We start from the raw sequence: 27,566 nt of genomic DNA, 5'->3' as shown, positions 1-27,566 counted from the left end.
AATGAATACTTTATTTCAGCAAGGATGCATTAAATTGATCAAAAGTGACAGTAAAGACATTTATAATGTAATAAAATAAAATTTTATTTATCTTTCCAAAAAATGCTGTTCTTTTAAACGTTCTATTCTTTAAAGAATCCTGAAAAAAAAGTATCATGGTTTCCACAAAAATATTGTGCAGTTAAATCAACATAATAATAATTAGAAATGTTTCTTGAGCACAAAATCAGCATATTAGAATGATTTCTGAAGGATCTTGCGACACTGAAGACAATAGGAGTAGTGACATGTGACACTGAAGGAGTAATTTGCCATCGTAGGAATAATTTAAAAAAAATTCGACTAAAATAGAGAAAACTATAGCAGCTTGTTTCCGCCACTGAATAAAAAAATAATAATAATAATTGCGACTTTTTATCTCACAATTGCGAGATATGAAGTCAGAATTGCGAGAAATAAAGTCGCAATTGCAAGATATAAAGTCGCAATTCTGAGAAATAAAGTCGCAATTGCGAGAAAAAAAGACAGAATTGCGACTTTTTATCTCACAATTCTGACTTTATAACACATAATGGCGAGTTTATATCTCGAAATTCTGACATCTTTTCTCAGAATTGTGAGATATAAACTCGCAATTGCGAGTTATCAGGCCAATTCTAAGGGGGAAAAAAGACAAACTTTTTTCCCCTCAGAATAGTTTATATCTTTACAACACGCAATTTCGACTTTCTATCATGCAATTTCGACTTTATATCATGCAATTCTGACTTTATAACACGCAATTGCGACTTTATTTCACGCAATTCTGACTTTATAACCTGCAATCGTGACTTTATATCTCGCAATTCTGACTTTATAACACGCAATTGCGATTTTATATCTCGCAATTCTGAGAAATAAAGTCAGAATTGCGAGATGTAAACTCGCAATTGTGAGAAGAAAAGTCAGAATTGTGAGATAAAAAGTCGCAATTACCTTTTTCATTCTGTGGCGGAAACAAGCTTCCATAGAAAACACCTATTTTAAAGTATAATAATATTTCCCAAAAGTACTGTTTTTACTGTATTTTTGATCAAATAAATGAAGCCTTGGTGAGCATAAGGGACTTCGTAGTGTCTCTAAACTGTTGAATGATAGAGTAAAAAAATAAATAATAATCTAATAAAAATGATAGAAAACTTGTGTTATTATTTCAGCTTGAATGTGTGACTTGAATTCGTGACTTCTATGTCTCTTACAAAAAGTAGTGCCAGAATTCAAGGCTACTTTTGAAAGGTTATAACGGGGGAAATTAGAATGGCAGCAGAATGGTTTAGTCATAATATCAAACAGCAGGGTAATGCTAACCAGTCAAACCTTGACCCGTTGTCTGTAGCAAGATGTTTACACCCCACTGCTTAAAGGTCTACAGATGAGAAAAAAACGTTTTAAAAGATTTCCAAAGGAGTGACATTGGAAGAGTCAGAAAAGTGGCCTCTTTCATGGAAAGCAAACAGCCGTGCTCTCTAGACGCCTCGCCACAGCTCGTCTACAACAGGTTGTCAATATTTAGAAAGTAAAAATTGTTTATAATTTCACACCAATGTCATTCACGCTATTCAAGGGCTTTGTGTGTCTCGTCCGGGTTTGTTGGAACCCCGTTACTCTCATGCCGGATTTTCCAGACAATACCAGGGCGTAAAGGTGCGCTCTCTGCTCGGGGGAGATTGGCTGGCATGTGTCCTGGTGTGGCTGAGACTGAGCCATTTGCTATTCCTAGAAGAGACAGGCCTGGCTGGTTGATCAAAAGCTGAGTGGTCTGTGCTCATTCTGGGCGCCACCCTGGTGTGTCTGCGCTGATAGAGGTGGTACAGAAATAGCAAGGGAAATTAAATGACACCAATACACTGGAGCGATGATCAATTTATCCTGCTCATGGCCGAAGACAGGGATGATGGAAAAGCTAAGTACCAAACAAACTGGAAGCAAACTAAATACAAAATCCAATAATTTGCAACTTCTGACCTGACTTCCAAAGTAACACCATCCCAAAGAGAGCTAGGTTACACCTGAATGCATAGATGGCTCGGCAGGGGCTTTCTCACAATAGCAGAATTATCATTTATATTACTTTACTGTCCCATCTGTTTCTGTGTTTCTAGCACTCATTGTTCTCATATTTTCCTCTTTACTTTCTGATAGCTACCACCGTTTTAGGAGACAAGTTTCAAACTTTAAACAGGTTGTGATGATGCAAGCATACCAAGAGATTACGTTCTAAAAAACAATCTTGCTTTTGCAGCGGAGGGCAGTTAAAGCAGCACTAAGTAGGAATTCCGTTTTTGTCAAACAGCGCCCCCTGTCGCTGTGGAGTACTTGTACTGCCGTGAATAGCACTCACGCAGAGATGGCTCGCACTCACGGCCGGATCCCCTCCCCCTGTACACCGGTACCTGTTCAGTAGGATGGACGCTGTAACGAGTGGAAATATAAGGTATTTAAGAGCTGCGCGCGCCCAACAACACATGTATATGGCGCCGGGTTATTTCTGTTTGATGCTCATTTTATCAGAATTTTATCAGATCTGTTTTTTGCCGTAAAGCAATTCGTTACTTAGCGAGACCTGATATCACACGATACTTCCTAACACTGAGGAAGGGGCGGCCCGCCGGCCCAAAATTGCAAGGGTGGTTTTGCGGCTCACAGGCACCAGGGGGGTGCGAGACGACCACCATTCAACACGAAATCAGTAATATAAACATTACAATGACTCCAAAGCTGTTCGGTTAAGGTAAAAAAGTTACTTAGTTCACCTTTAAATAAAAAGCAGAGTGTTGACAAATTGCAATAAAATATGTAAACATGTATCCTACAATATTAAACCAGGTCCTAAAACTCTGTACAAGAAGTTCTGATCTAATGCAACCAGCTAGAATAATTTCACCAGGCCTTAAAACATTTTGTGCTGACAGTCATTCTTACCTGCTGTCAAGGCCCAGAGAGACTAATTATTGGGGAAGGGGAGGGTGTGATGATGACATCATCCAGGTCTCCCTCCTTCAGACATTCCCCTCAGGCGTATATTTTATAGCAGCATTAAACATTAATGTGTCCACTTTTGTCAATAGCGTAGCTCTGTAATTCAGCTTTGTATATATTGATCTCCTTTGTGTGGGGTGACAACACTATACTAAAGGGCTGTTTGACTTTGCCAATGTTATGTTGAGGCTTTGAGTTGTTCAGTCCCAGTTGGCAAAGGTCACATGGGGAAGTTAATGGATCTGTATTGAAATAAATTAAGATATACGGTCTAGAATGGATATATGGAAAGTATTGGAATGAATGAATGCTCTATCATACCTGCACATTCTGGGTTGTCCTCGTTGAAGTTTACTGCAAAGTCATGTGACACCTGTGAATTAAAAAAGAAAAGAAACGAAATTCTTATTTGTGACATCAATAATGTACTTTTCAAGAATAATTCATACCACAGAGTTGTTAATTCCTTGAATTTGATTGGCTGAGCGACGTTCCAAGAGTGCTATATACAATCCATCAGCAAAGGGACTTTTCACTGTCATTTGTCAGTGACTATTTCTGCAGGTTACATCGATACACCAGTAGGTGGTAACAATTCGCGTTTTTTATGAGTGAGTCAGATCCCTCCTTCATTCAAAAACACGGGCTTTATGCCGAATGTCACATTAAAGGGATACTCCACCGTTTTTTCATATTAAACTATGTTATTCCCTTAACTAAGACGAGTTGATACATACCTCTCTCGTCTCAGTGCGTGCACTAAATCGCTCTGTCTTGCGGCGAAACTTTGATAGCACTTAGCTTAGCCCAGTTAATTAATTAGGATCCAAGCAGAGAAGCGACCAAACACCTCCAAGTTTTCCCTATTTAAATACAGTTACACGAGTAGTGTAACTCGACCAAGAATGGTGACAAAATAAAACGTTGCGCTTTTCTAAACGTGTAAAGTGGATAACTATTATGTATGGCGGAATACCATAGCAAGTGCTTGGGAGCACTTCGACTCGGCGCAGTAATATCATCACTCGTGAAAAATCCTCTCCCCCTCTCCGGAGTGATGATATTACTGCGCCGAGTCGAAGTGCTCCCAAGCACTTGCTATGGTATTCCGCCATACATAATAGTTATCCACTTTACACGTTTAGAAAAGCGCAACGTTTTATTTTGTCACCATTCTTGGTCGAGTTACTCTACTCGTGTAACTGTATTTAAATAGAGAAAACGTGGAGGTGTTTACTCGCTTCTCTGCTTGTCACGTATTGAATGAACTGTGCTATCAAAGTGTCACTGTGCGTCAGAGCGATTGAGTGCACGCACTGAGACGAGAGAGGTATGTATCAACTCGTCTTAGTTAAGGGAATAACATAGTTTAATATGAAAAATCGGTGGAGTATCCCTTTAACAAACAGGAAAACCAGTCTGCATACACTTGTCGGCTGATGGCCGACACTGATGGCGATATCTATGGACTTTTAAGGTATTCAGCAAATCTAGTTCTTTTTACTGTTAGTGTTTTATTCTATTTAAATTTAAAAAAATTTGTGAGAAGAAGAAAAAAAAGCTTTTAGATATCAATCTGCATATGCGATGAACATCGGCTATGCACATCTTTGCTTGCTCCTTTGAAGAGTAAAACGGCTCTATATTTAACGAAGCATATACAAAAAAAAGACTTAAATATTGACGCCGGTTTCACACTGCACGCATTAGCAGAGCGTAAGCAGCGCAGGAGCAGTGCGTACGGTGAGCGGAAGCAGGACATGCGCGTTTTGCTTTCATACTGGCAGCGTTTGATGCGCGCGGCGTGTTTACAGACAAAGTACTCTATAATGGGTAAGTTGGCATTGCTTTATTTCGTTTTCAAATACATTTAAGAGAAAAGACTTGTCGAGAAGCTTATTTAATTAATTAATAGGCTATATTATATAACTTTTGGTTCATATTTGTTTTTGTTGACTTTGTTTTCTGTTTAAATTGATGAAGGTCATTTGATTGACTGTTTAAAACACAATAGATATCACCAATGCGTTTTTGGGTCAAACTGCTGTGTGTTTTGGCCATGATCAATGCATTGTCACTTTAATCCAGCGTGAGTCACTGAATCATTCACTCAACTGATTCTTTCAAAACGCTGATTTATTCAGGAATGAAACACACCATGAGGGGAAATCCAATTTATTACCGCAAACTGAACGGTTCTTTTGGATAGTTCGTTTCAGTGAACCAGTTCAAAAAATGGTTCATCAGTTATTTTTTAAGTAATCACGTAATTCTGACATTGTGTGTACACTCAAACACATTAAAACCATAGGTAGGCACATTTTTATATTAATTTACATTATGTTTATTGTCATCCATGTTAGATTTCGATCGCGATTGATTAGGTGTACTGTTGATTCAAGAACTGCTGGTTGAGTGTGATTTTAACTCCAGAACTTTTGAAATCGGATCCAGAGCGGAAAATTGCAAAAAAAAAAAAAAAGAGTTAGCAAAAGCAGACATTATAGTTTTAGGAACATATTGCTCACTTTTGAGTCTAAAAAAATTGGACACATTTGAGAGACCAGTTCACTTTTGAACCGAATCCACTTTTGCTAGTTTAACGACGGGAAAAATGGTCGGAGCGCCCGGCGCATGGTCTAAAAGAGTTGTCCATATTCCCTTAATGAGTAATGGGTGTGTTTTAGTCTCATCTCCCATTCCCTTTACAAGCCGGTTGCGCTCGAGCCATAGTGGTTTTATTTACATGACGGAATTTGCAAGCGGAAAGACTGAACGCTTCTCCAGAGAGGAAACAGAGCGCGAGCAGACCATCTACGGGATAAGCCGTACTTGATTCTGATTGGTCAACTGCTGAATTTAGCAGTCAAACATTTTTATATCCTGACTGCTAAATTGTATAATTATCCCAAGCATCTGATTTCTTACATAGCTGTGCTAGTGTCACATCTATCACTTTGCTGTCTCTATCTTCTCACATAATAAATAAATCAAACTTAAATTAATATTGAATATAGATTTATTTATTTATTTGTTTGTTTATTTATGTGAAGTCAGTAGTCTTGAAATAAGCAGGATAATGTACATTTAGCTGGTCAATATCGCCGGTCAATAACCACTTCAGGGGGATTCAATACCCCTCGCTTCATGTTGTAAATAAACACAAGATTTTCCATATCAATGTTTGAATACTTTAAAGAGATTTTAACAATAAGTCTGCAGACTGCATCCAGATACTCAATCTATCTAATCAAAAACACTTAAAGCTTAAGATGAATATAAAACACTCTCAGCCCAGCACAAAGGCACATTATCTGTCACAGAGAAATGAACCTGCTGATATCAGTTCATACATTACTCCTGCAGTAGCCTGGTTAGAAGTATCGCTCAATCTTCATCCCTTTAATGAAAAAAAAACCCGCTAGAAATGCTAAAGAAGTTACCTTGAAGTCCGGAGGTATTCGAGCACCAAAGCCAAACGCCGGGAACATTTTGTCACTGCATGGAAGTGAAAGCGGACAGGAGATTAGAGCTAGCAAGAATTGAGGATCTTGGGAATTACATACCAAATTTCCTATCATGCTTTCCTTTCTCAATGGCCTCTGATCACTGCTCATTTGTAATAGACACATGATTTGCATAATTGTTATTGTTAGTGCCTGACAAATCAGCATGCGCTGTGATTTCAGATTTCATCCCAACCAAATGGCCTGATGGATGTGTATTCATCTTGTTCTGGAGTGAAGCCATAGCTTGACATGGAGCTGGAAATGAGTTTTTGAATGACCTTTCAGAGAGCTACAATAACAGCTCAGCTACAGTGGTAAAAATGCTGGGATTTAGAATGTTATACAAAGACTGCTTCAGGGTTTCAAAAGAATCAACTGTTGAAATTCAAAGGTCACAGGTCTAAAAAACAATCTTTAATTAAAACAGGCCTAATCTGTGAATTACATATTCCACTGTTTCTCCCGCAAAAGGCAGCAGATAAGTAAATTGAGATCAAAATAAAATCATGTTTTTCATAAATTCCAATTAACATCTTTCTATTTACTGTTTGAAGTGAAAAGCATAAATATATGTATTGTGTTGTGTCTTGGTTCTCTTACGAGAGGTTCTCTCGTATTGCGTAAGTTTAGCTTACGCTACGGGAAAGATTCATCTTCTCGAGATATTGAAGCCAAAAAATTATCCTTAATTTTGTATTCATTGTCAACGCAGTGCAGCAGCTAGCAGACCTAGAGCAGGCCATCTCGCGTGCTTATTGGCTGCCCTGCATGCATCTGCTGCAGCCTACCAGTGAGCCCCGCGTGACGTCACACCCAATGAAGGGCGCTCGCGCCTTCATAGCGTCATAGCCCGCCAGAATGGGCGTGGCTTAGCGTATATAAGAAGGGGCTCGTAGGCTGAATTCCCTGATTTTTCGACTCTTCAGCGAGCTCTCCGCATCGCTGGATCTGAGAGAAGCCACCGCTGCCGTCGAACAGCGAACAGCCAGCTTAGGACAGCGCTGAGGAAGCCGGCCGTCTTCGCCACCTTCAGCCATCCGTGCGAGCTACGCTATCCGGCGACGTATCCTTTTACATTGCATTCTAAAAGAGCTATTTCTAAAAGAGCGCGAGCGTCTTTTTAAAGATGCCTCGCACTTCCTGCGGCTCGTGCAGAGCCCCGCTCAGCGTTGGAGACCGCCACGTGATCTGCGCTCTCTGCCTGGGCCTGGAACATGCAGAGCTCGCCCTCGCGTCCGGGGGCTGCGAGTTCTGCGAAGCGCTTCCGCTGTCGACCCTACGGGCTCGACTCGAAGTCTTTAACCCGGATGCAGCCGCTCCGCCCTCCGGGGGACCGCGCAGGAAGAAGCGCCGTTCCCTGAGGCAGCCGGAGCCCGTGGCCACAGCGACGCGCTCGCCGGAGGATCTCCCTCGAGCCTCGCTTTCGCCCTCCCCGCCTCCCCTCCCCGACGCGCAGCTGCCGCTCACGAGCCTCACTGCCGTCGCGTCTGAGGAGGAGGCCGAGGAACATGCCACGAGAGACTGCTGCTCCATCCTGGCATCGGACAGCGAGGAATGGTCGCTTCACTCCGGCTCCTCGTCGATCCAGGAATCCAGCCGTTCCCGCGTTGGAGCTGACGCGGAGCTTATGCGACTGCTGACGCAGGCCGTCGACCGTCTCGGGCTCGAGTGGTCGCTGCCGAAGGAACCCGCGCCGAACAGGCTCGACGGCTGTTTCCTTCAAAGCCGCCGCCGTGCAGCTTCAACGAGCAGGCCCGCTCCTTTCCTGCTGGAACTTCATACGGAGCTAACGAAGTCCTGGAATGCACCATTCTCCTCGAGACTTCAGTCCCAGGCCTCCGCGTCGCTCTCCCAAGTGGACGGCGCCGCCGAGAAGGGATACACGGCTATTCCCCCTGTGGAAGAGACGGTCGCAGCGCACCTTTGCCCGCCCTCCGCGAGATGGCGGTCTCGGTCAGCCCTCCCGTCTAAAGCCTGCAGAGCCACGTCCGCCTTGGTCGGCCGCGCATATGCCGCCTCCGGCCAGGCCGCGTCTGCTCTCCACTCCATGGCTGTGTTACAGATCCTGCAAGCCGACCTCCTCCGTGAATGGGACGAGAAGGGCCGGGATCCAGCTGCGGTTACAGATCTGAGAAGCGCGACGGATCTCTCTCTCCGCGCCACCAAAACCGCAGCTCAGGCTATCGGACGAGCCATGGCCGCGTTGACTGTAACAGAGAGGCATCTCTGGTTGACGCTCGCCGATATGAGGGAAACTGAGCGAGCCACCTTCCTGAACGCGCCGCTCTCCCCCACTGGTCTCTTCGGCCCAGCGGTTAACGGGATCGTTGACCGTTTCTCTGAAGTGCAGAAGACCACGCAGGCCATGAATCTCTTCCTGCCGCGACGCTCGAGCTCCGCTACAGGCCGCTCTCGCGAGAAACAAAGCCAGCCTCCTGTACGAGCTAACACCCAGCGTCCAGCACAACCCCAGCCTTCGCAGCGACGTCAGGGCGGCCGCCCTAGGTCGCGCTCAGACAGCCGTCACAGACCGCCGCCCCCCAGGGGGCCTCGGCAGAAGATCACGCTGAAGTCTGAGCACGCGAAATCCTCCTAACAAAGAGAGAGAAAAGACGCGCGTGTCCCGCCGCGGCCGGACCGCCGTCGAAGCTTATTTCCCTGTCAGTCCCCTTCAGTCAGGCTACTGCAGTGGTTCATTTAGCAGCCAACGAGCCGGTTTGTCCACCCTCTCGCCTGCACACAAACGCCGTTTTCACGGCGACCCAGAGAAATCTCAAAAAGAGTATTATGTCTGGTCCGGCTCACGCCGTCAGTGTTCTAAGTGTAGTGAAAGTGCCCACCTTCCAGTGTTCACCCCTACACACAAGCACATCAAATATCGTGTCACCCACAGAGCACACTCTCATAAAGCGCAGAAAAGCCGCTCAAGTGTTGAATGTAAGAAATGTGTCCACAGTGTTGTGCCCACTATCTGCCCGCTCTGTTACACGGTCAAGACAGCAGGTTATGAATGTAAGTCCCGTGCCCGCCAGAGAGCGTTCACGCTTGCTAACACAAACCTCCCCCCGGGCGCCGCCCGCGCGTTTAAGTGTTATCATGAAACGCAGGGCGATAATAAAACGCTCCCCATCCATTTTGATCGGGGCGTCAAATACATGTGTAAGTCTCGTGCCCGCGCAAACGCGCTCACGCTTACAGAACGCTTTTCCGCCCAAAGCGCCGCTCGCGTGTCAAAAAGTGAGGAAAAAAGGTTCCCCTTCCCTTATGATTGGGACATCTCACACAAAGCAGCCGGTATCGGTTTTCAGCGAGCAGCCGTTGCCCAGAACAGAGAGCGCGCGCGCCGCGCTCTCAGCTCCAGTTCAGTTTCACAAGCCCGCGAATGGCGGCGATCTGAACCTGGAGGCCATTCGCCCCCTAGCGGCTCACATAGTTGCGTGGGAATCTATCCCGGGGATTTCGGAATGGGTGCTGAGCACAATAAAGCAGGGCTATACACTTCAATTCATTCGCCGTCCCCCGCGCTTTCGAGCCCGGACCGCGACGATAGTGAATACGGAAGTAGCACACCTACTTCACGCAGAAATAGCAAAGCTGCTGTGCAAAGGGGCTATAGAAAAGGTGCCGCCTTCTCTGAGCGAGTCAGGCTTTTACAGCCGTTATTTTCTCGTACCCAAGAAGGACGGAACCTTCAGACCGATCCTAGATCTGAGACATTTGAACAGGGTGCTTGTGAAAAGACCGTTCAAAATGCTTACGACCAGGAAAATCCTCGCGCACGTTCGCCCGAGGGACTGGTTTATTTCTCTAGATCTGAAGGATGCCTATTTCCAGATTCAGATAATACCCCGTTACAGGCGATTTTTGAGATTCGCCTTCGACGGTCAGGTATATCAATACACCGTCCTGCCGTTCGGCCTGTCTCTGGCACCCCGTACATTTACGAAGTGCATGGACGCGGCGCTCGCCCCCCTGAGAAGTCAGGGGCTGCGGATAATGAACTATCTGGACGATTGGCTGATTTTCGCACAGTCAGAGACGGAGCTGCTGTCTCACAGAACAGTGCTTCTCAGTCACCTGGAAAGCTTGGGTCTCACGGTCAACTGGACCAAGAGCTCATTCCTACCCAGCCAGTCAATTTCCTTTTTAGGAATGGAACTGGACTCGGTGACTATGTCGGCTCGTCTATCGGCACAGCGCGCGCTCCGTGTTCGCCACCTAGCCGCGTCTTTCCAAAGGGACAGCTTTCTCCCTTTGAAAACTTTTCAGAGGATGTTGGGCTGTATGGCGTCAGCTGCAGCGGTGCTTCAGCTGGGCCTACTGCGCATGCGCCCGCTCCAACGCTGGCTGAATGCTCGCGCGTCCCGCCGAGCTTGGGTTTCTGGCGGTCAGAAAATCAGAGTGACTCAGACCTGCATAGCGGCTCTGCAGCCCTGGTTAGTGGCCGACTGGTACCAGCTGGGAGTGACGATGGGAACCGTCTCTTATCGGAAAGTCATTTCGACAGACGCGTCCAACTAGGGTTGGGGCGCGCTGTTCGAGGGCAGACCGGTCTTCGGCCAGTGGTCAGACCAAGAGAGGTGTTTTCACATAAACTGTCTGGAAATGATAGCGGTCGAGAATGCGCTGAAGTGCTTCCTCCCGTTCATACAGGACCAACATGTTCTCGTCCGCTCGGACAACATGTCTGTGGTATCCTATGTAAACCGTCAGGGCGGTGTCAGATCCAGAAATCTCTGCAATCTGACGGAGCGCCTCCTTATTTGGTCCCAGTTGCACCTGCGCTCGCTGAGGGCGGCGCATGTGCCGGGCCATTTGAACGACGGCCCAGACAAACTGTCCAGGGACAACGTTCCCCCAGGGGAATGGTCCCTGCACCCCCAAACGGTCCAGAAACTGTGGCGCCTGTTCGGCAGGGCGGAAGTCGACCTATTTGCGTCAAAAGACAACGCTCAATGCCCAACGTTCTTCTCGAAGGACGAGGACGCGCTGGCCCAGGTTTGGCCCAGCCTCCGGCTATATGCTTTTCCCCCGGTCTCTCTGTTACCACAGGTAATCAAGAGAATCAGGGAAACGCGCCACTCGGTGCTCCTCATAGCCCCGCGTTGGGAGAATCAGATTTTGTTCCCGGAGCTGGCACGGCTGTCACATACAGCTCCGTGGCCGATTCCGGTGAGGGCAGATCTCCTCTCTCAGGCTCGCGGCACGATCTGGCATCCCCATCCAGAGCGCTGGTCTCTGCACGCATGGTTGATCAACGGGTACTCGTTGCCCTGCCAGAAGGAGTAATGAACACGATCACGCAGTCTAGAGCCCCTTCTACAAGAAGGCTCTACGCGTCTAAATGGTCGGTGTTCTCGGAATGGTGCACCGACAGAGGTCTGGACCCGCGGACATGCGGGGTGGCGCAGCTGCTCTCCTTCCTACAAGAGCTGTTGGATAAGGGGAGGTCCCCATCCACGCTCAAAGTGTATGTGGCGGCCGTGGCAGCGTTCGCAGAATCGACGCACGGCCAGTCATTGGGAAGACATGAGTTGGTCATCCGCTTCCTAAGAGGAGCTAGGAGGATGAACCCGCCGCGCCCCCCGTCGGTTCCCATGTGGGATCTTTCACTGGTCCTGGAGGCCCTGAAAGCTTTTCCCTTCGAACCACTGGATTCTGTGGAGTTGAAATATCTATCACTAAAAACCGTCTTTCTGACTGCACTGTCGTCAGTAAAGCGTGTGGGGGACCTACATGCGCTGTCTGTCAGCGCGTCGTGTCTTGAGTTCGGGCCGAATGACTCTAAAGTCATCCTCAGACCTAGACATGGTTATGTTCCGAAAGTGATGGGCACTCCGTTCAGAGCGCAAGTCATCTCGTTGTCAGCGCTCCCAGCATCTGACAGCGAAAGTGATGTGAACCTCCTCTGCCCTGTCAGAGCGCTGAGGTTTTACATTACGCGCTCCGCCTCATTCAGGCGTTCGGAACAGCTGTTTGTTTCGTTCGGTGGGCGCACCAAAGGTCTCGCCTCCTCGAAACAGAGCCTGTCCAGATGGATAGTGGACGCTATAGCAGCCGCTTACGCGTCAAAAGGTCTGCAATGCCCTCTGGGCATCAGGGCTCATTCCACGAGAGGCGTGGCCTCTTCGTGGGCATGGTCCAGTGGAATTTCTATCCATGACATATGTGTGGCGGCGGGCTGGAGCTCCCCGTCTACCTTTGTCAGGTTTTATAACCTGGAAGTTCCTGCCTTGCAGGCTAAACTGTTGTCGGTTTAGAGGAGAGGTGTATTCTGCCCAGACCTCCTGCTCAGATCACTCTCACATGACCCAGCTCTCCTGGTTGAGCTGCACTAAGTGGGGTATGAGCCATGTGCCTATATAGACCGGCGCGCTGCTCTGTATTCCCTATGTGTGCTTATGTACAAGTGATGGCCCGCGTAGCTGGCCACCTTATTCTCCACCTCATAGGGGTTCCCTGAAAGTTCGGGGCCTCATGGTGGATGCTTGGCGCGCACGGCGTTGACAAAGTGTTCCCGTAGCGTAAGCTAAACTTACGCAATACGAGAGAACCTCTCGTAAGAGAACGATACTCGGTTACTAACGTAACCTCGGTTCTCTCTAGAGAGGGAACGAGTATTGCGTAACCGGCCGTGCTCGCGCCACGAGCGACTTCGCTTCAGTTGTCGAAAAACCAGGGAATTCAGCCTACGAGCCCCTTCTTATATACGCTAAGCCACGCCCATTCTGGCGGGCTATGACGCTATGAAGGCGCGAGCGCCCTTCATTGGGTGTGACGTCACGCGGGGCTCACTGGTAGGCTGCAGCAGATGCATGCAGGGCAGCCAATAAGCACGCGAGATGGCCTGCTCTAGGTCTGCTAGCTGCTGCACTGCGTTGACAATGAATACAAAATTAAGGATAATTTTTTGGCTTCAATATCTCGAGAAGATGAATCTTTCCCGTAGCGTAAGCTAAACTTACGCAATACTCGTTCCCTCTCTAGAGAGAACCGAGGTTACGTTAGTAACCGAGTATCGTTACGTCACTATAACTGATTTCCTGTTTAATATCTGAGGGTTATCAGCCTGTTTTCACGTAGCCTAAATGCGTCTCTATAGCACGCATTGTGTATTATCGTGCAATTTATACGCGAAAATGAGTTTTTACGTGCATATGATACGCAGTTTTCATGTGCATTTGATACGCAGTTCATTTGCGTGTAATACACACGCACCCCACACCACTACTGAACCTACCCTAACCAACTCATGCGTATCCTATGTACGTAAAAACTCATTTTCGCGTATAAATTACACGATAAACACACTGCGTGCTATAGAGACGCATTTAGTGTGATCGGGTTGGGGTTATGGAATCATACGTCGTTACATTGCTGTGTCTGAAACTATAGGCAGCAAGTCAGTCACTGACTTAGACTTTGTTTTGTATGAAGGAACCTCCTAAGGAAACTAGTTTCAGACTGGCTTCCAAGGCACCATAACATCATGTGTAAGTAAATATACAACCTGCATACTGCCCTCTTTGCCTCGGGGCTTTTAGTTTTTCACACACAAAAAAATATGACACTGATAAAACACCTACTATCTTATGAAATATTTATTTATTTCTTGGAAAAAAAACATTCTTTGGTCAGAATACATGGCTACTTTTGAATGTCTGTCAATGGAGAATGATGCATCCACATCTACAAGGTTTTGGAACCATGCTATCCAACCAAACCTTGAACCTTTGATTCATTCACTTCTACACATTCACTTTAGCACATACTAAATAAAACCTCAATGCTGGGGCTCTACTTTACTCACTATACTGTCAAAATCCTGCACACTCTGAGAAAGAGAACTCGCATATGTGTGAACCTAAGCAACAGTCGTGTGAAAAAAGTCAAGAACCTAGAGAGCAGAAGTTGGGATTTGATTGGCTGTTCAGCCTGCTCACCTGTCATAGTCTTGGCAAATCTCCCCCACTGCGACTAAAGCTTTCAGATACTCGTTTGGCTGGTAGGGGTGGATGTAGTGTAACGAACAACTGTTCTTCGGATCCCCATTAGAGGCTGTGAAATCAATCGCTACCTGAAAAGACAAGCAGCAATCAACATGGAGCTTTGTGGAAAATCTCTACAGAGTAAACAGCTTGTAAGAGCTGTAGCGCTGTAAAATGCATGAGTTGGGACTATGTATGTACATAAAATATACTTGGTTATGACACATATTTCATAACACAATATTCATTATAAGCTATATACCAAAAGAAATGCACCAAAAGCCAAAAGTTTGGCCACACTTGACTGACTGTTTCTTATGGTCACCCACGCCATCTAAAGTAATGGTTCTCAAACATCTTCATCAACCAATAAAACAAAAATTGCGAACCATATAACACTCCAAATCAGGGGGAAAGTAATACCTATAGTGTATAGCCTATTTCTTGAAATAGTCTCTATCACCAACCCAAAAACTTTTGTTTTATTCATTTCATTGAATTTAACTACATTTATCACAAATTATTGTTGACATAATCATATATTTCAATGACTCAGGCAATTAATTAAAGGTTGGTGCTTTTGTCAATTATAATTTTTATAATCAAATTAGTAAGTTCACAGGTCACAAGTACAGTCCACGATCAACCAGTGAACCCCAATGGATTTTATAAATAGTGATTTATAAAGTGCCTGAACCAACATTTAATTAACAATAACCCTGAAAGTAAGGTCCTTCTCCTTAGTAACAAAATGTTCTATTTTAGCAGAAAAGGTTTGTAAAAAAAAAATGCAGGTCTACCATTATGCTTTCTAGAGAAATATCAACACTTATTAAAATTGCATGTTATATAAATTCATTACACAACCCGAAAGCCTTTAATTGAAACTAATTATAAAAACCTTTCAGAAGACCTCACATGACAACAATTCAGAAAGATCTTATAGTGGCAGATAATAAAAAATAATGAAACACTGCAGTGCACAGTGTCATGTGAAAATTACAGTGCTGCAAGCAGTTGAGACAATTATTATTTTATAAATTATGCAAAAACTGAACATTTAGAATGACACTTTTTTTTCCCTGTTCCCATTAGTATGTACATATTAATGAATAATAAATCACGAATGCTCTGACTAATAAGAACATAATTCATTAAACAAAGCTGACGGCTATGCTAATGTCAGAGAAAACAAATGATAATGGATGATACGTTTTATTGATATAAACACAGAAAAATGAACTCCATCGACTAAGAAAACACAAGTGGTATCAACCTGGACTTACTGTAAACTGTATTTGGCAACCTCCCATGATGTAGTCCAGAAAGGAATGCATCTTAATTATCTGTGGATACAAAAGGACAGGCTATCGTGAATTCAAGCACTTTTTTATGCTGCTATCTTCTTCTCATCACTTCTAATTTACGTCAACCATGATCAAATTCAGTGGCCATTTACAGAGCCAAGATCTCACATTTTAGCCGGATGGAATGACTTCTAGCTGTGTGAAGTTCCCACCTCCATCTACTGTAACCATCAACGCCTCTGCTGACAGTGTGTGACACTGCCGCTTTTTGAAATACATGGCCTTCGGGGAGACAAGGGCCAGATGTCCTCTAGAGAGCGTCATTTTATGATGAAAATATTACCTTGCACTGATTCAGAATGACAATCCCAGAGTTCTTGTAATTCTTCTTCTTGACTTTATATTTGGGGTTTATGCATTCCCACTGGACCTGTCATTGTTTTAAAAAAAAACAAAGTAAAACAAAAACAACCATTAGCTTTCCATCAGTACGGGTTGGAGTGTGTGATCGAGACAACCTGGACAATGAAATAGCTTCATTAGAATGTGTGAGATGGCGCATAATCGCTTCCCATTGGAGCAGCAAAACAAGTGCTCCAGTAGACAATAGACTCAGAAAACAACAATTTTACTTATAATAATGAGGAATGATGTCAAGCCTGGAAGCGATGTTCTAAAATAATTAGCAGAGTCTGGTACTGATGCCTGCGGTATTGAGATACCAGCCCAGAGCGTTGGGACTTCACAAGTGAACGAGGTGTCATCCAGCTGTAGCTGTACATTTTAGCGGAGTTACAATTAACTGAGAGCTTAAAAGACAATGGCTTATTCTTATCAAAATCAGAAAGAGATGCGGTCTTAATCAAGCCTTTAGCAGTAATGGTTAATCATGGAGCCATTTTTAGAGCAAGTTTTACATTGTAGACTGTTTAATAGGGATGTACTAAAAAAACTCTTCAACACCTTACACAGAACAACATCCTCATTATTGATTATTAAGGAGGATGTGTTTCTTTTTGTGTGAATTTTCAACCTTAAAAATGCCAATTATCCTGTTTGCTTCCACTTTCTACACAGCATAGTGGTCTTGAAATGCAATAGAGAGTAAACTACAAATTAAAGTTGTGCGGAATGACTTAATGGACACTCAGAGATCTAAAAGGTACAGGGCTATGAACTCTGATGTGATGTTTTTTGTATGTTTACGTGACATTTAAAGTGTAAAGCAACATGCTGTTTTGCAACGGACTTACAGAATAGCGTTTCAAAGTCATTCCGTCAGTTGTCATTAAGGTTTAAAATTATTCTAATTATGCAATTATTCCACTGAAAATTCCATTAGAGCACATTGTTCGTTTCAAAGCCAGTCATTTTGAGTTTAATTATGTTTTTGGAATGTGTATGTCAGGTCCTTCTTAGAAAGATTTGGTTTCAAAGTCTGTATGTTTGTCTGTCTGTCCATCCATCCATCCATCTATATATATCTTTTACATCTATTACTGTAAAATTATCTATCTATCTTTTACATCTATCACTGTAAATCCATCCATCCATCCATCTTAGCAGTTCAGGTCAGGGACACTTGAGGTAATTCTCTACAGAATTTAGAAGAAACTAAACTGACTGTGACCCACATGAAGATCTCCTTATGTAACCGCATTTCTCTTTCATCTTTCACTTTTGCTGATTACTCTTTGAACCAAACTAGTTCCTTCTCATCAATAGCTTAACCTGCTGTATCTCAGAGAGCTGTTTCAAATAAAGCCAATTGGATTTAAAAAAAGCTGTTTGGCTTGTAGATGTGTGGTGGATGTGAATGCTAAAATAAATTGCAGTATGTTTTCTAACAAGTTTAAAACCGTTACCTGTTTTCCATCCATCGCCAATCGCATCTCTTTGAACGTAGCTTGAAACTCCCCAATGAAATCGTGCTTTCCGTTCGAGTCCCAGTCCCAAACTGTACACTGGATGTTGAGGGAAGAACACAACAGGCAAAAAATGAACAAAGGCAAACAACAGATTTAGATAAGGCATCTAAAGCCCCATATCACAATCTTAAACCTTGAAATCGATTTAATTTACATTTCAGATATTAAATTAAATACAAAAATATCACTAAAACCCATATGGTATGTGTTGGTTTAGTTGTTCTTGCGTGATTCAACCTCTCTTACACTTCTGCTTTTTTTCCATTCAATTTTTTCATCACATTATATTTCTTTTCTCTTCACACTCCCCATCCCCCTCACATATAGATACATATTTTTTGTTTCCTCTATAAATGTTTGGATACCAGTTTTTTTCAGCATTCCTCTGGAGCATACATAAAAGATATTCTGAGGGATGGGGACACCATACCCTTGTTGAACCCACTTTGTAGTTGCCTGCATACGGTCCACAGAGAGCGCTGAAAAACCAGAAATGTCTGGAACCCGAACACACAGCACAGAACTGGAGCAGACTCACCATCACAGTGCCCCATGCATCCATGCATTAAACATAAAGTGACATGACAAATTAATTAAAGTTTGATGGTTTCCTGCAATTTCTAGGACAACAAGGGGCTGACTTATATAATGTTGCTGTAAAAGATGAAACCAGAACATAGTGTGGGTGCTTCTCATTCACACTAGTCTTAGCTTGAGCAATTTTGTTAACACATTATCATACTTTTATGATGCAAGACGGAAAGAAATATGTAGAATTTAGAAACCCTTGTTATTGGTGACAATGGTGGCCGTTAAGAGAACTACAGCAATCAACTTACTCCTCGTTCTCGGACTTGTGCACACGTAACATACAAGAGACTGAAAGTGATGCAATGCCCCAATTTATTTATATTTACTCTGTGCATCTTAAAACTCTTGAATGGTAGTGTAAAGACAACTAATGGACAACAATTCAAGTTACAGCTGTCCTCAAAAGGAGACTTGTGTCATGGTTTGCTGACATTTTATGTTCACTGGATCTCTGAACCACATTAAGAACCAAACAACTGATGTACCAACAGCCATGTTAAGCACATGGTAAAAAGACTGAGAGTCTAATGTTCATGAAGGAGTCTGGTTCATCATTTTAACTGACTGTTCCTCTGTTAGAAGGAGAAGGAGATGTCAGTGTACAAGAAAAATGAAATCCAAATGCTTAATATTTAATTAGCCCACAACAAATACGCTTCACTGGAGTCATAATAAGTCCTGTCGAATATCGGAGGGATTCAATCAATCACAGCCATTACGAGTTAACCACATGGCTCGATCACGGCACTCCTTAAGTGTTCAGTAGCTTCTAAAAGGAAGACATGTTTCCCACACTGAGTGTTGTTGCTCTGAGTGGTGAGACAGCAGCGCTCTAATGGACTCCTAAAGGGCAGGTCTGTGAATGGGGTGAGCTCCAGCTGTGAGTGGTGTGATTCTGCAGATGGCATGGAGGATGGCTGGCACTAAATGAGCCTGAGCCGTTTGCTGTATTAAGGTCTGTGTTCTGTTAAGTCATTATAAGTGGGCAGAAGGGAGGCCACACGCAGCCATATGCTGATGCACTATGAGCAGAAAGAGAGGCACAGAGGTGCCCTTAAGAGATGTTTATAGAGGGAACAAAGCATCTTGTTGTTAAATGGACTCAGTTTATTGAGTACACAGACTCCAAGACCCCAGTGTAACACTGCGCTTTAAAGTACACTACCAATACCATTTTGTTTTGTTTTAATTTATTTAATGCATCCTTGATGAGTAAAAGTATTATTCTACAAGGATGCATTAAATAGATCAGAAGAGACAGGGAAGACTTTTACATTGCTATAAAAAATTATATTTCAAATAAATGCTTTTGAACTTTCCATTCATAAAAGGATACTGAAAAAAAAAGGATCATGGTTTCCACAAAAATATTAAACACCACATTTCAACTGTCATAACAATAAGTTGATATACTTGAGTACTAAGTCAGCATAGCAGACTGATTTCTAAAGAGTCATAAAGTAAAAAAAAAAAAAAAATCTTACAGACCCCAACTTTTGAACAGTAAGTCTATATCTAAAAATCCAGCAGTTCATATGTTTTTACTATTGACAAATTAATCAATGAATCAACTATAGGAATAATATAGGAATTTTTGCTAGTGAGGATAAACATGGTTTGTGCTGATAATAATGTTTGTGAATTATTGAATTTAAAGAACATGAAACCTTAAAAATTCAAGAGACATTTTTAAACAAAACATGTAAATTTATATATTAAATTGAATAAAATACATTGAAGAATAATAACATTTCTATAATGTAAAAATGTAGACAGTAGCCACATTTGATTATATATCATGATTATAATAATTTAACAGAAGGTTAATAATTTAACCTTTGCTACTTTTAATATTAAATTAGTGCGCTTGAACACATTGTTTAGCATAAACTTTCCCTGAGTAATTCCTTTCCCAATTAAATCAAGCAGTCTTTGATGAATATCGAACGAATAAATGAAGCAAGAGAAGGCCAGAGACCAGAAAGAGGAAGGCAAATTAGGGAATGTAAATATTTAAGTAAAACCCATGGGAAATCCTGGGAAATCATTGCTGAAACACATGCTCACCAAGCCTATAATCCTGAGCCAGTGTAACCAGGCCATGTGACTGATGAGAGTTCCTGCCCCAGATAACTGATCTCAACACACAAGGTGGTCCAGCAACACATGAATTTCAAAGTAGTATGAAAATCAGCAATGCTCGTCTGTCCGCGCATAAATGCAACCTCACCAAGCTTGTCTAGCTCTGCCCAAGAAATCGCCTACCAGTAAAACGGTCAATTCTAGATTAAGAACATCATTTAAATAGTGATATAAAATAAAAATCTGTTATATAGGGTATTCTGTAAAAATGAACACCATCTTTTTTTGCATTCCGATTCTGACATTTAAAGGCAAACAAGAGATTTTGTATCTTATTCCGTGGATATCGCCTATTTTCCTCCACTTGTTACCACTGTTTTTCTGCTACCACAATGCGCGTACAAATGCGGTGACGTAACTGTGACGTCTGCTCCCAAATGGTCTATAGCTAATATATTCTTCAAATAATGGTTAAATCTCCATTAAAGGGATAGTTACCCCAAAATGAAAATTCTGTCATCTCAGGTTGTTCCAAACCTGTGTGAATTTCTTTCTTCTGCTGAACACAAAAGAAGATATTTTGAAGAATGTCAGTAACCAAACAATTAATGGGCCCCAATGACTTCTTTAGTATTTTTTTTCCATAAAATGTCAACTGTTTGGATACCCATATTCGTCAAAATATCTTGTTTGGGGTTCTGCAGAAGAAATAAATTCATACAGGTTTGGAACAACTTAAGGGAATGATGAAAGAATTTTCATTTTCGGGTGAACTATCCCTTTAAACATGCTAAATATTGGTGCCCCAAAACAAACAAAAAAAGTACTAGGGCTGTCAATCTATTTAAGTATTTGCGCATGATTAATTTCACATTTTATCTAGTCATGTTGATGCCATGAATTCCTTTTTAAGGCAAAATATATATATATATTATGTGCAGTTGTTGGGTGGATCAGACTGTGAGGATAACATAAAGCAGAATATATGAATTTATATAGCAAAATACATGATAGCAGACCGACAGATCTTCAGACAGATCTCGCTTGCACACAAAAAAACAGATTCTATTTCTGAAGTCACATCAAAATACACCGGAAATCTAAACATTGAAATGTATTAATTAAAACAACTTTTCCCAAAGTGCTGAAGTGCCTTTCAACTGAAGTGTAGTAGAGTTATTGATGGATAAAAAGCACAGCAGCTACATCAAATTACAGTACAAACACAATACATGTACTTCTAAGCTTCTTACAAGCTGCCGTCTGCCAGGAACATGAATTGCAGATGCTAATGTAAATGTAAAACTAAATTAAAATGGATCCATATATTTATTTGTTAGTGTCAGTCAAATACACATGATCACGCATTCATCTCCTACAGCAAGTGTTGATAAATCATAATTTACCTTCAGTATTCTTTCATGGTCTCCACTACAGAGCGAGTTAAGGGATGTCTTGAAGGTCTTCCACATGGGGTTGAGGTTATTCATGACGGTCTGTGTGAAGAGAGGGGGGAAAACAATTCAATGGTGAAGCTCTATCACAGGGAGCTCTTCGAGAGAAACTGTTATCCTACCTCTGTTCTGTGCACTAGCTGCTGAGTGTTGTCATCATTTACCCTGTAGATCTCTAAAAACGGATCTGACTTGCTGAAAAAATCCTGAGGGAAGAACAGAAGCACAGAGATCAGCTGATAGCATCACAAACATGACCCATAATGTGATCCTGGAGAGAATGGTAGAGTTTTTAGAGGTTACACTTTATTTCAATAGTCCACATGAGATATTTTGCCTTTGCAACCACATGTCAACAAACTCTCATTAATTTGCAACTTCATATCAACTAACTCACAGAGTATCCGTGGAATGTTATATGGTCAGGGTTAGAAGTTGGCATATACTGTACTTGCAAAGTTACTTATAGTCAGTAGAATGTCTGTAAAAAATAAAGTTTAAGCAGATATTAAGCAGACACTCTTATGATTGATAGTAGACATGTTGCAAAGTTACTTAATTAGTAGCATGTCTAAAGTGAACTATCAAAAAAAGTTGTACCTGTTTATATTCCATAATATGTGTTATGCATCTAATATGCACTTATGTGACCCAGCAGCATCGTCAATACTTGAAACATCGGTTTTAGCAACTCACTGTCTTTATAACATCAGTTTAATCACTGACATGCACTCCACTGCTCTTTCCTGGGATTGCACCTGCTCTAAATTCTGCCTGGCACTGTCAGTGAAAACTAATTGTGTCCTTGCTGGTGACTTTTTCTGAGCAGCTCTCTGTGCAACCCCTGTCCCCATCCCATCTCTGCTGCTATCTGTCTGATAGGGGTCTCTTCACCTGCTGGGAGCCAAATATTGAGGGGATGGATGTTGCATTAATAGCACCATAATAAATGCAATCAAATTTGTCCCATTACCTAGTTTATTTATTTATTTATTTTTAAATGTTTTTCAAAACAAATCCCTTTTATTATTTAAGATTTAATAATGTTGCCTCTGCAACGTAAAAAGCATTTAGCTATTAAATATGTCTGAATAATGACATTATTCCTCACATAAAATATAATCAAAATCAAATGACCTACAGTTAATTAGCTGGATAATAATCGGGTGAACAAGTAAATTAAATTAAATAAATGAAAGTAAATAAATATTATTGGTAACACTTTGCAATAAGGTTTCAGCATTTATTAATCTTAGCTAATGTTGATCTCAGCATGCACTAATACATTTTTTATATTAAAAGTTGTATGTGTTATGCACTGTGAACTAACATGAACAATTCTATTAACTAACAGAAGCATATATACATACACTGAAGTTGGTAACTGTGGGTAATAAAACACATTTTTCAGAATACTTACAGTAAGTAACAAACCATTCAAAAAAATAATCACTTGCTTAATGGCAAATCACTTTCTTAAATTGTAAACAATTAGAGGGACGTACTGTATTACCTATAGACCACAAATATTTCCCTTCTTTTAAACTATTTTCAGCACTTGAAAAGTTAGCCTTCATAACATTAAAGCAGCACTAAGTAGGAATTCCGTTTTTGTCAAACAGCGACCCCTAGAGTCGCTGTGGAGTACTTGTACTGTCGTGAATAGCACTCACGCAGAGATGGCTCGCACTCACGGCCGGATCCCCTCCCCCTGTACACCGGTACCTGTTCAGTAGGATGGACGCTGTAACAAGTGGAAATAAGGTATGGCCCCTTTAAGAGCTGCGCGCGCCCAACACCACATGTATACGGCGCCGGGTTATTTCTGTTTGATGCTCATTTTATCAGAATTTTATCAGATCTGTTTTTTGGCGTAAAGCAATTCGTTACCTCGCGAGACCTGATATCACACGATATTTCCTAACACTGAGGCCGGCGGCCCGCCGGCTCAAAGTTGCAAGGGTGGTTTTGCGGCTCACAGGCACCAGGGGGGTGCGAGACGACCACCATTCAACACGAAATCAGTAATATAAACATTACAATGACTCCAAAGCTGTTCGGTTAAGATAAAAAAGTTACTTAGTTCACCTTTAAATATATGATATATGCATTTATATCTCCCTAATACTGTATAAATCTTAAACTAAAGACTTAAACTAAACTTACTATTATCTGCTGACAATAAGAAACTAGCATGCATGTATTTAAGTTTCCTGCAGTTGCAGATTTTCCTCAGCTAAAATAGTCACTTTTTCTCAGAGGACAGGGGGCAGGTTTGCTGAATGATCAAAACTGCACTGAATTACCAGGAGCCATCTTCAGGACTTTCAGATCTTTCAGAACAACTTTAACACATAAAAAGAGCAGAATGCACAAAAGAGTCAAAACAGACCACTCACAGCTTAACGTTCAAAGATGTTGTCTACAACAGTAGTGTTCTCCTAAATCCTTTATAGTCATTCAGTCAAAGTTAAAGACGGGGGAATGAAAAAGCAACTATCAAAAGTTTTCAAAGAATCTTGACAGCCTGGGTCTCTGATCTCTCCACCAGTCTAGAAGCTTAATTAGAGTTTTAATAACTCAGATGCAGAGGATATGATTTTCACTGAAGGATTATGACTAAGGAGAAGAAAAGGGCTCTTAAATGAAAAGTGATTTAAAGAAGGCTTTCCTGTTCTATTGTAGCAGGGTGAAGTGTACCCTCGTTGTTCATTGGCGAGTTTTCCACAAAAAAATCAGTGCTGGGGTTTCATAATATAAAACGGGAGGGGTTGGGTTACCTGGGATGCGTTAGCATTCATCCATTCAACTTTACGGAAGTTCTCCATTGAATGAGATAGTGTTTGGTGTTGCGTCTCTGTGCATAAGCTGCCCTGTGTTTTCAGGTTGGTATTTCTGTTTTAAGAGGGATTCTCGTCAATGAAATGGTTTATTTATTTTTTTGAGTTTCTATGTGTAGTTTTTCAATGAACAAATAGCTGCACGCTGATATGGTGAGCGACCACGCATATTACCGTGTTGTGAACATCTCTTGGTATGTACGATAGTCGTTCTCATTTTTTTTTGTCTTATGACTGTTTTCTGCTGTTTCATGTTCGAAAGGTTGATTGTACGTCTAAGGGTTTCTTCGATTTATTATGGGGTGTAATGTACATCTACTGATGTAATGGCACTTCTGCCTTGCCTTGCCTGGGTCACATTTTCCCGGTGTATATTCCAGGTGTCGTAGTCGAGCGTTAGTTAAGAGTTTCTGGTGTCTCCCTATCATTTTCTCAATTACCTGAAGGCCCTGTCACACTACCATTTGACGTCTTGTCAAACTGCAGTACGAGACGCTCCATGTGAAACTAAGACACTCCTGTGGATCATTTGTTATGCTTGTATTAATCCCTCTTCTTAATTTGAGTCCCTTGTAATTACCCTGCTGACAAGAGTTGATTGTGTCTCCTAAAGTAGAACAGTATACTCTTCTCTGTCACTCGCTCTCACTCTCGGCCTTTTTCTTTCTCAACTGTCTGACCGCATTTACGAGTATGGGGACTCTTCAAGGCTGAAGTTTGTTTTTAACAGCATCCCTGATCATTTCCGTCTGATCTCAACAGTTTGAGCAGCTCAATTCATATTCCTCTCACAGTGTAATGCATGACTTTGCCAAGAGGCAAGGGTGAAGGATGGGAGAGTTAAACTATATTTGACACGTGATAACAAACACAAGTCTTAATGCAAGAGAGCAGAAAACTGCTCAGCTGCAAAAAACTGGACTGTTTAATACTAGGGATCAGAGAGACTTCGATGTAAAGGAAATTATTCACTACTATTCAAAAGTTTGGGGTCGATAAGATTTGTAATGTTTTTGATAGAAATCTCTGCTCCCCAAGGCTTCATTTATTTGATCACAAGTACTGTAGAACAGCAATATGGTGAAATATTGAATATATTTGAACATGTACTCCTGTGATGGAAAAGCTGAATTTTCAGCATACATCACTCTAGTCTTCAGTGTCACATCATCCTTCAGAAATCATTCTAATATGTAATCTAATAATATTTGGTTCTCAAGAAACATTTCTTATTATTATCAATGTTGAAAGTTGTGTTGCTTAATATTTTTGTGACAACTGTAATATTTTTTTTCAGGATTTTTTTTTAATGAATAGAAAGTTTAAAAGAACAGCATTTATTTGAAATAGAAATATTTTGTAACATTATAAATGTACTGTACTGTCACTTTCGCATCCCTGCAAAATAAAAAATTGTACTGACCCCAAAACCCAGGGTTAAATGGTTCTGATAAATGGATATTTGAGCCCGTTCCCATCCCAAGGCGTCATAAACTGACGCTTTTGACATTTCGTCTAAATCCCACGCACATGGCACCCTTTAGTGTGAATATGAGACGCAGATATATATGGGCCAGAAGGCGCCTCCTAGTGGTTTAACCCTACCCCAGACCTAAACCTACCCATAACTATATTGACGCTAAAGGGTGCCATGTGCGTTGGATTTAGACGAAATGTCAAAAGTGTCAGTTTATGACGCCTTGGGATGAGAATGCGTTGGATATTTATGATATGAACCCTTAAAAAGCATCATATGGCATCATATCCTTGTTGTTATGGAAGATCATTTTATATTCTGAATAAACATATACACCGGAGGTCTTCCTACCTTATCATCCAGCTTCCTCGCACTGAATGAGAGTTCAACATAATCGTTATTTCCTGTCAGCTCCTCAGCGGTGATCTGGAGAGATTGAGAATGATGAATTGTTTCCAGCAGAAGAGAAAACTGAATCAGAAGCTAACCATTTGTTTGACATTTGTTTTATAGATCTCATTCCTCTCACCCACTGAGCCTTGCATGTCCAACTGTTGCTACTGCGTTCTGTCAGCTTGTATTAACAAGCTCCTCTGGCTATTTTCTACCATTTTTGTTTTACAGCCCGCCTTCAATACCGCACCTGACTGTTTAGGAAGCTTCTTGTGTACATTGAAAATTTGTTCTGTTTGCCTGGGTTCAATAGTGGCATTGATAATTCTAAGCACCTCTGTCATATAAAGTGCAGGGCTTTTAAAGGTTAGGCCATGAAGCGCTTGCGTAAGGCCATTTGCTGGTGTTGTGCACTGCTGGATGTTTGCATAAGTAGAGCGTGAGAGAGAGCAACCAGATAAATTTTGGATTCGGGAAAGTGCTCACCGTAATAGACGATTTCCCAACTGTGTTGCCCTGTTTAAGCAGGGCTTTGGTGAATTTTCTCTGGGAGATGATCTATTTGGAGAGAAATAAGATATTTCAGTAGGTCGGAGGCTACCTTGTTTTGACGCTGCTTTTAATGGGCATGCAGAACACACACATAAAAATACAAATATGAGCAGAGAGCAGCACATAATAACACCTCAGGGAAAATTTGGCATGTAAGCTTAGTTCATAATTACACCAAGAAGTCTTATCCACTCCAGATAAATGCTTCATTAATTAGTTGTTAAATATTTATAAATAGGAGTGAGTGTTTTTGGTTTTATTCCCCTAGAAACTCTGTACGAGCGAGCTTCAACACCTCGCTCTCTCCCTTTCTTAAACGCAGATCATTTCAACAATTATCCTCTCCTCTTCCCCCTCAAACCAAAACAGACTCAACTAAAACAAACAACCCAGCTCCCCGGAGAGAAAACCAGACCTAGAAAGTGGC

The 27,566-nt window shown here is 42.1% G+C and overlaps 1 protein-coding gene across 1 annotated transcript in view; it reads right to left on the bottom strand.

Moving 5' to 3' along the window:
• The window catches only part of cpne4a (copine IVa), a 55,330-nt gene that overhangs the window by 6,428 nt on the left and 21,336 nt on the right, over window positions 1-27,566 (bottom strand). The window contains exons 3-12 of the mRNA XM_056236501.1: window positions 27,074-27,145; window positions 26,546-26,620; window positions 22,000-22,083; window positions 21,830-21,919; window positions 17,688-17,786; window positions 16,166-16,252; window positions 15,802-15,861; window positions 14,471-14,604; window positions 6,462-6,516; window positions 3,340-3,391 (exon numbers count right to left, since the gene is read on the bottom strand). Coding sequence (XP_056092476.1) covers window positions 3,340-3,391; window positions 6,462-6,516; window positions 14,471-14,604; window positions 15,802-15,861; window positions 16,166-16,252; window positions 17,688-17,786; window positions 21,830-21,919; window positions 22,000-22,083; window positions 26,546-26,620; window positions 27,074-27,145 — 808 coding nt within the window. The remainder of the gene's footprint in view (window positions 1-3,339; window positions 3,392-6,461; window positions 6,517-14,470; window positions 14,605-15,801; window positions 15,862-16,165; window positions 16,253-17,687; window positions 17,787-21,829; window positions 21,920-21,999; window positions 22,084-26,545; window positions 26,621-27,073; window positions 27,146-27,566) is intronic.

This window comes from Rhinichthys klamathensis, unplaced genomic scaffold, assembly GCF_029890125.1.
Source record: "Rhinichthys klamathensis goyatoka isolate OS25496 unplaced genomic scaffold, OSU_Roscu_1.1 h1tg000449l_1, whole genome shotgun sequence".
NCBI classification, from domain to species: Eukaryota; Metazoa; Chordata; class Actinopteri; order Cypriniformes; family Leuciscidae; genus Rhinichthys; species Rhinichthys klamathensis.
This window is presented reverse-complemented; position numbering and strand designations above follow the sequence as displayed.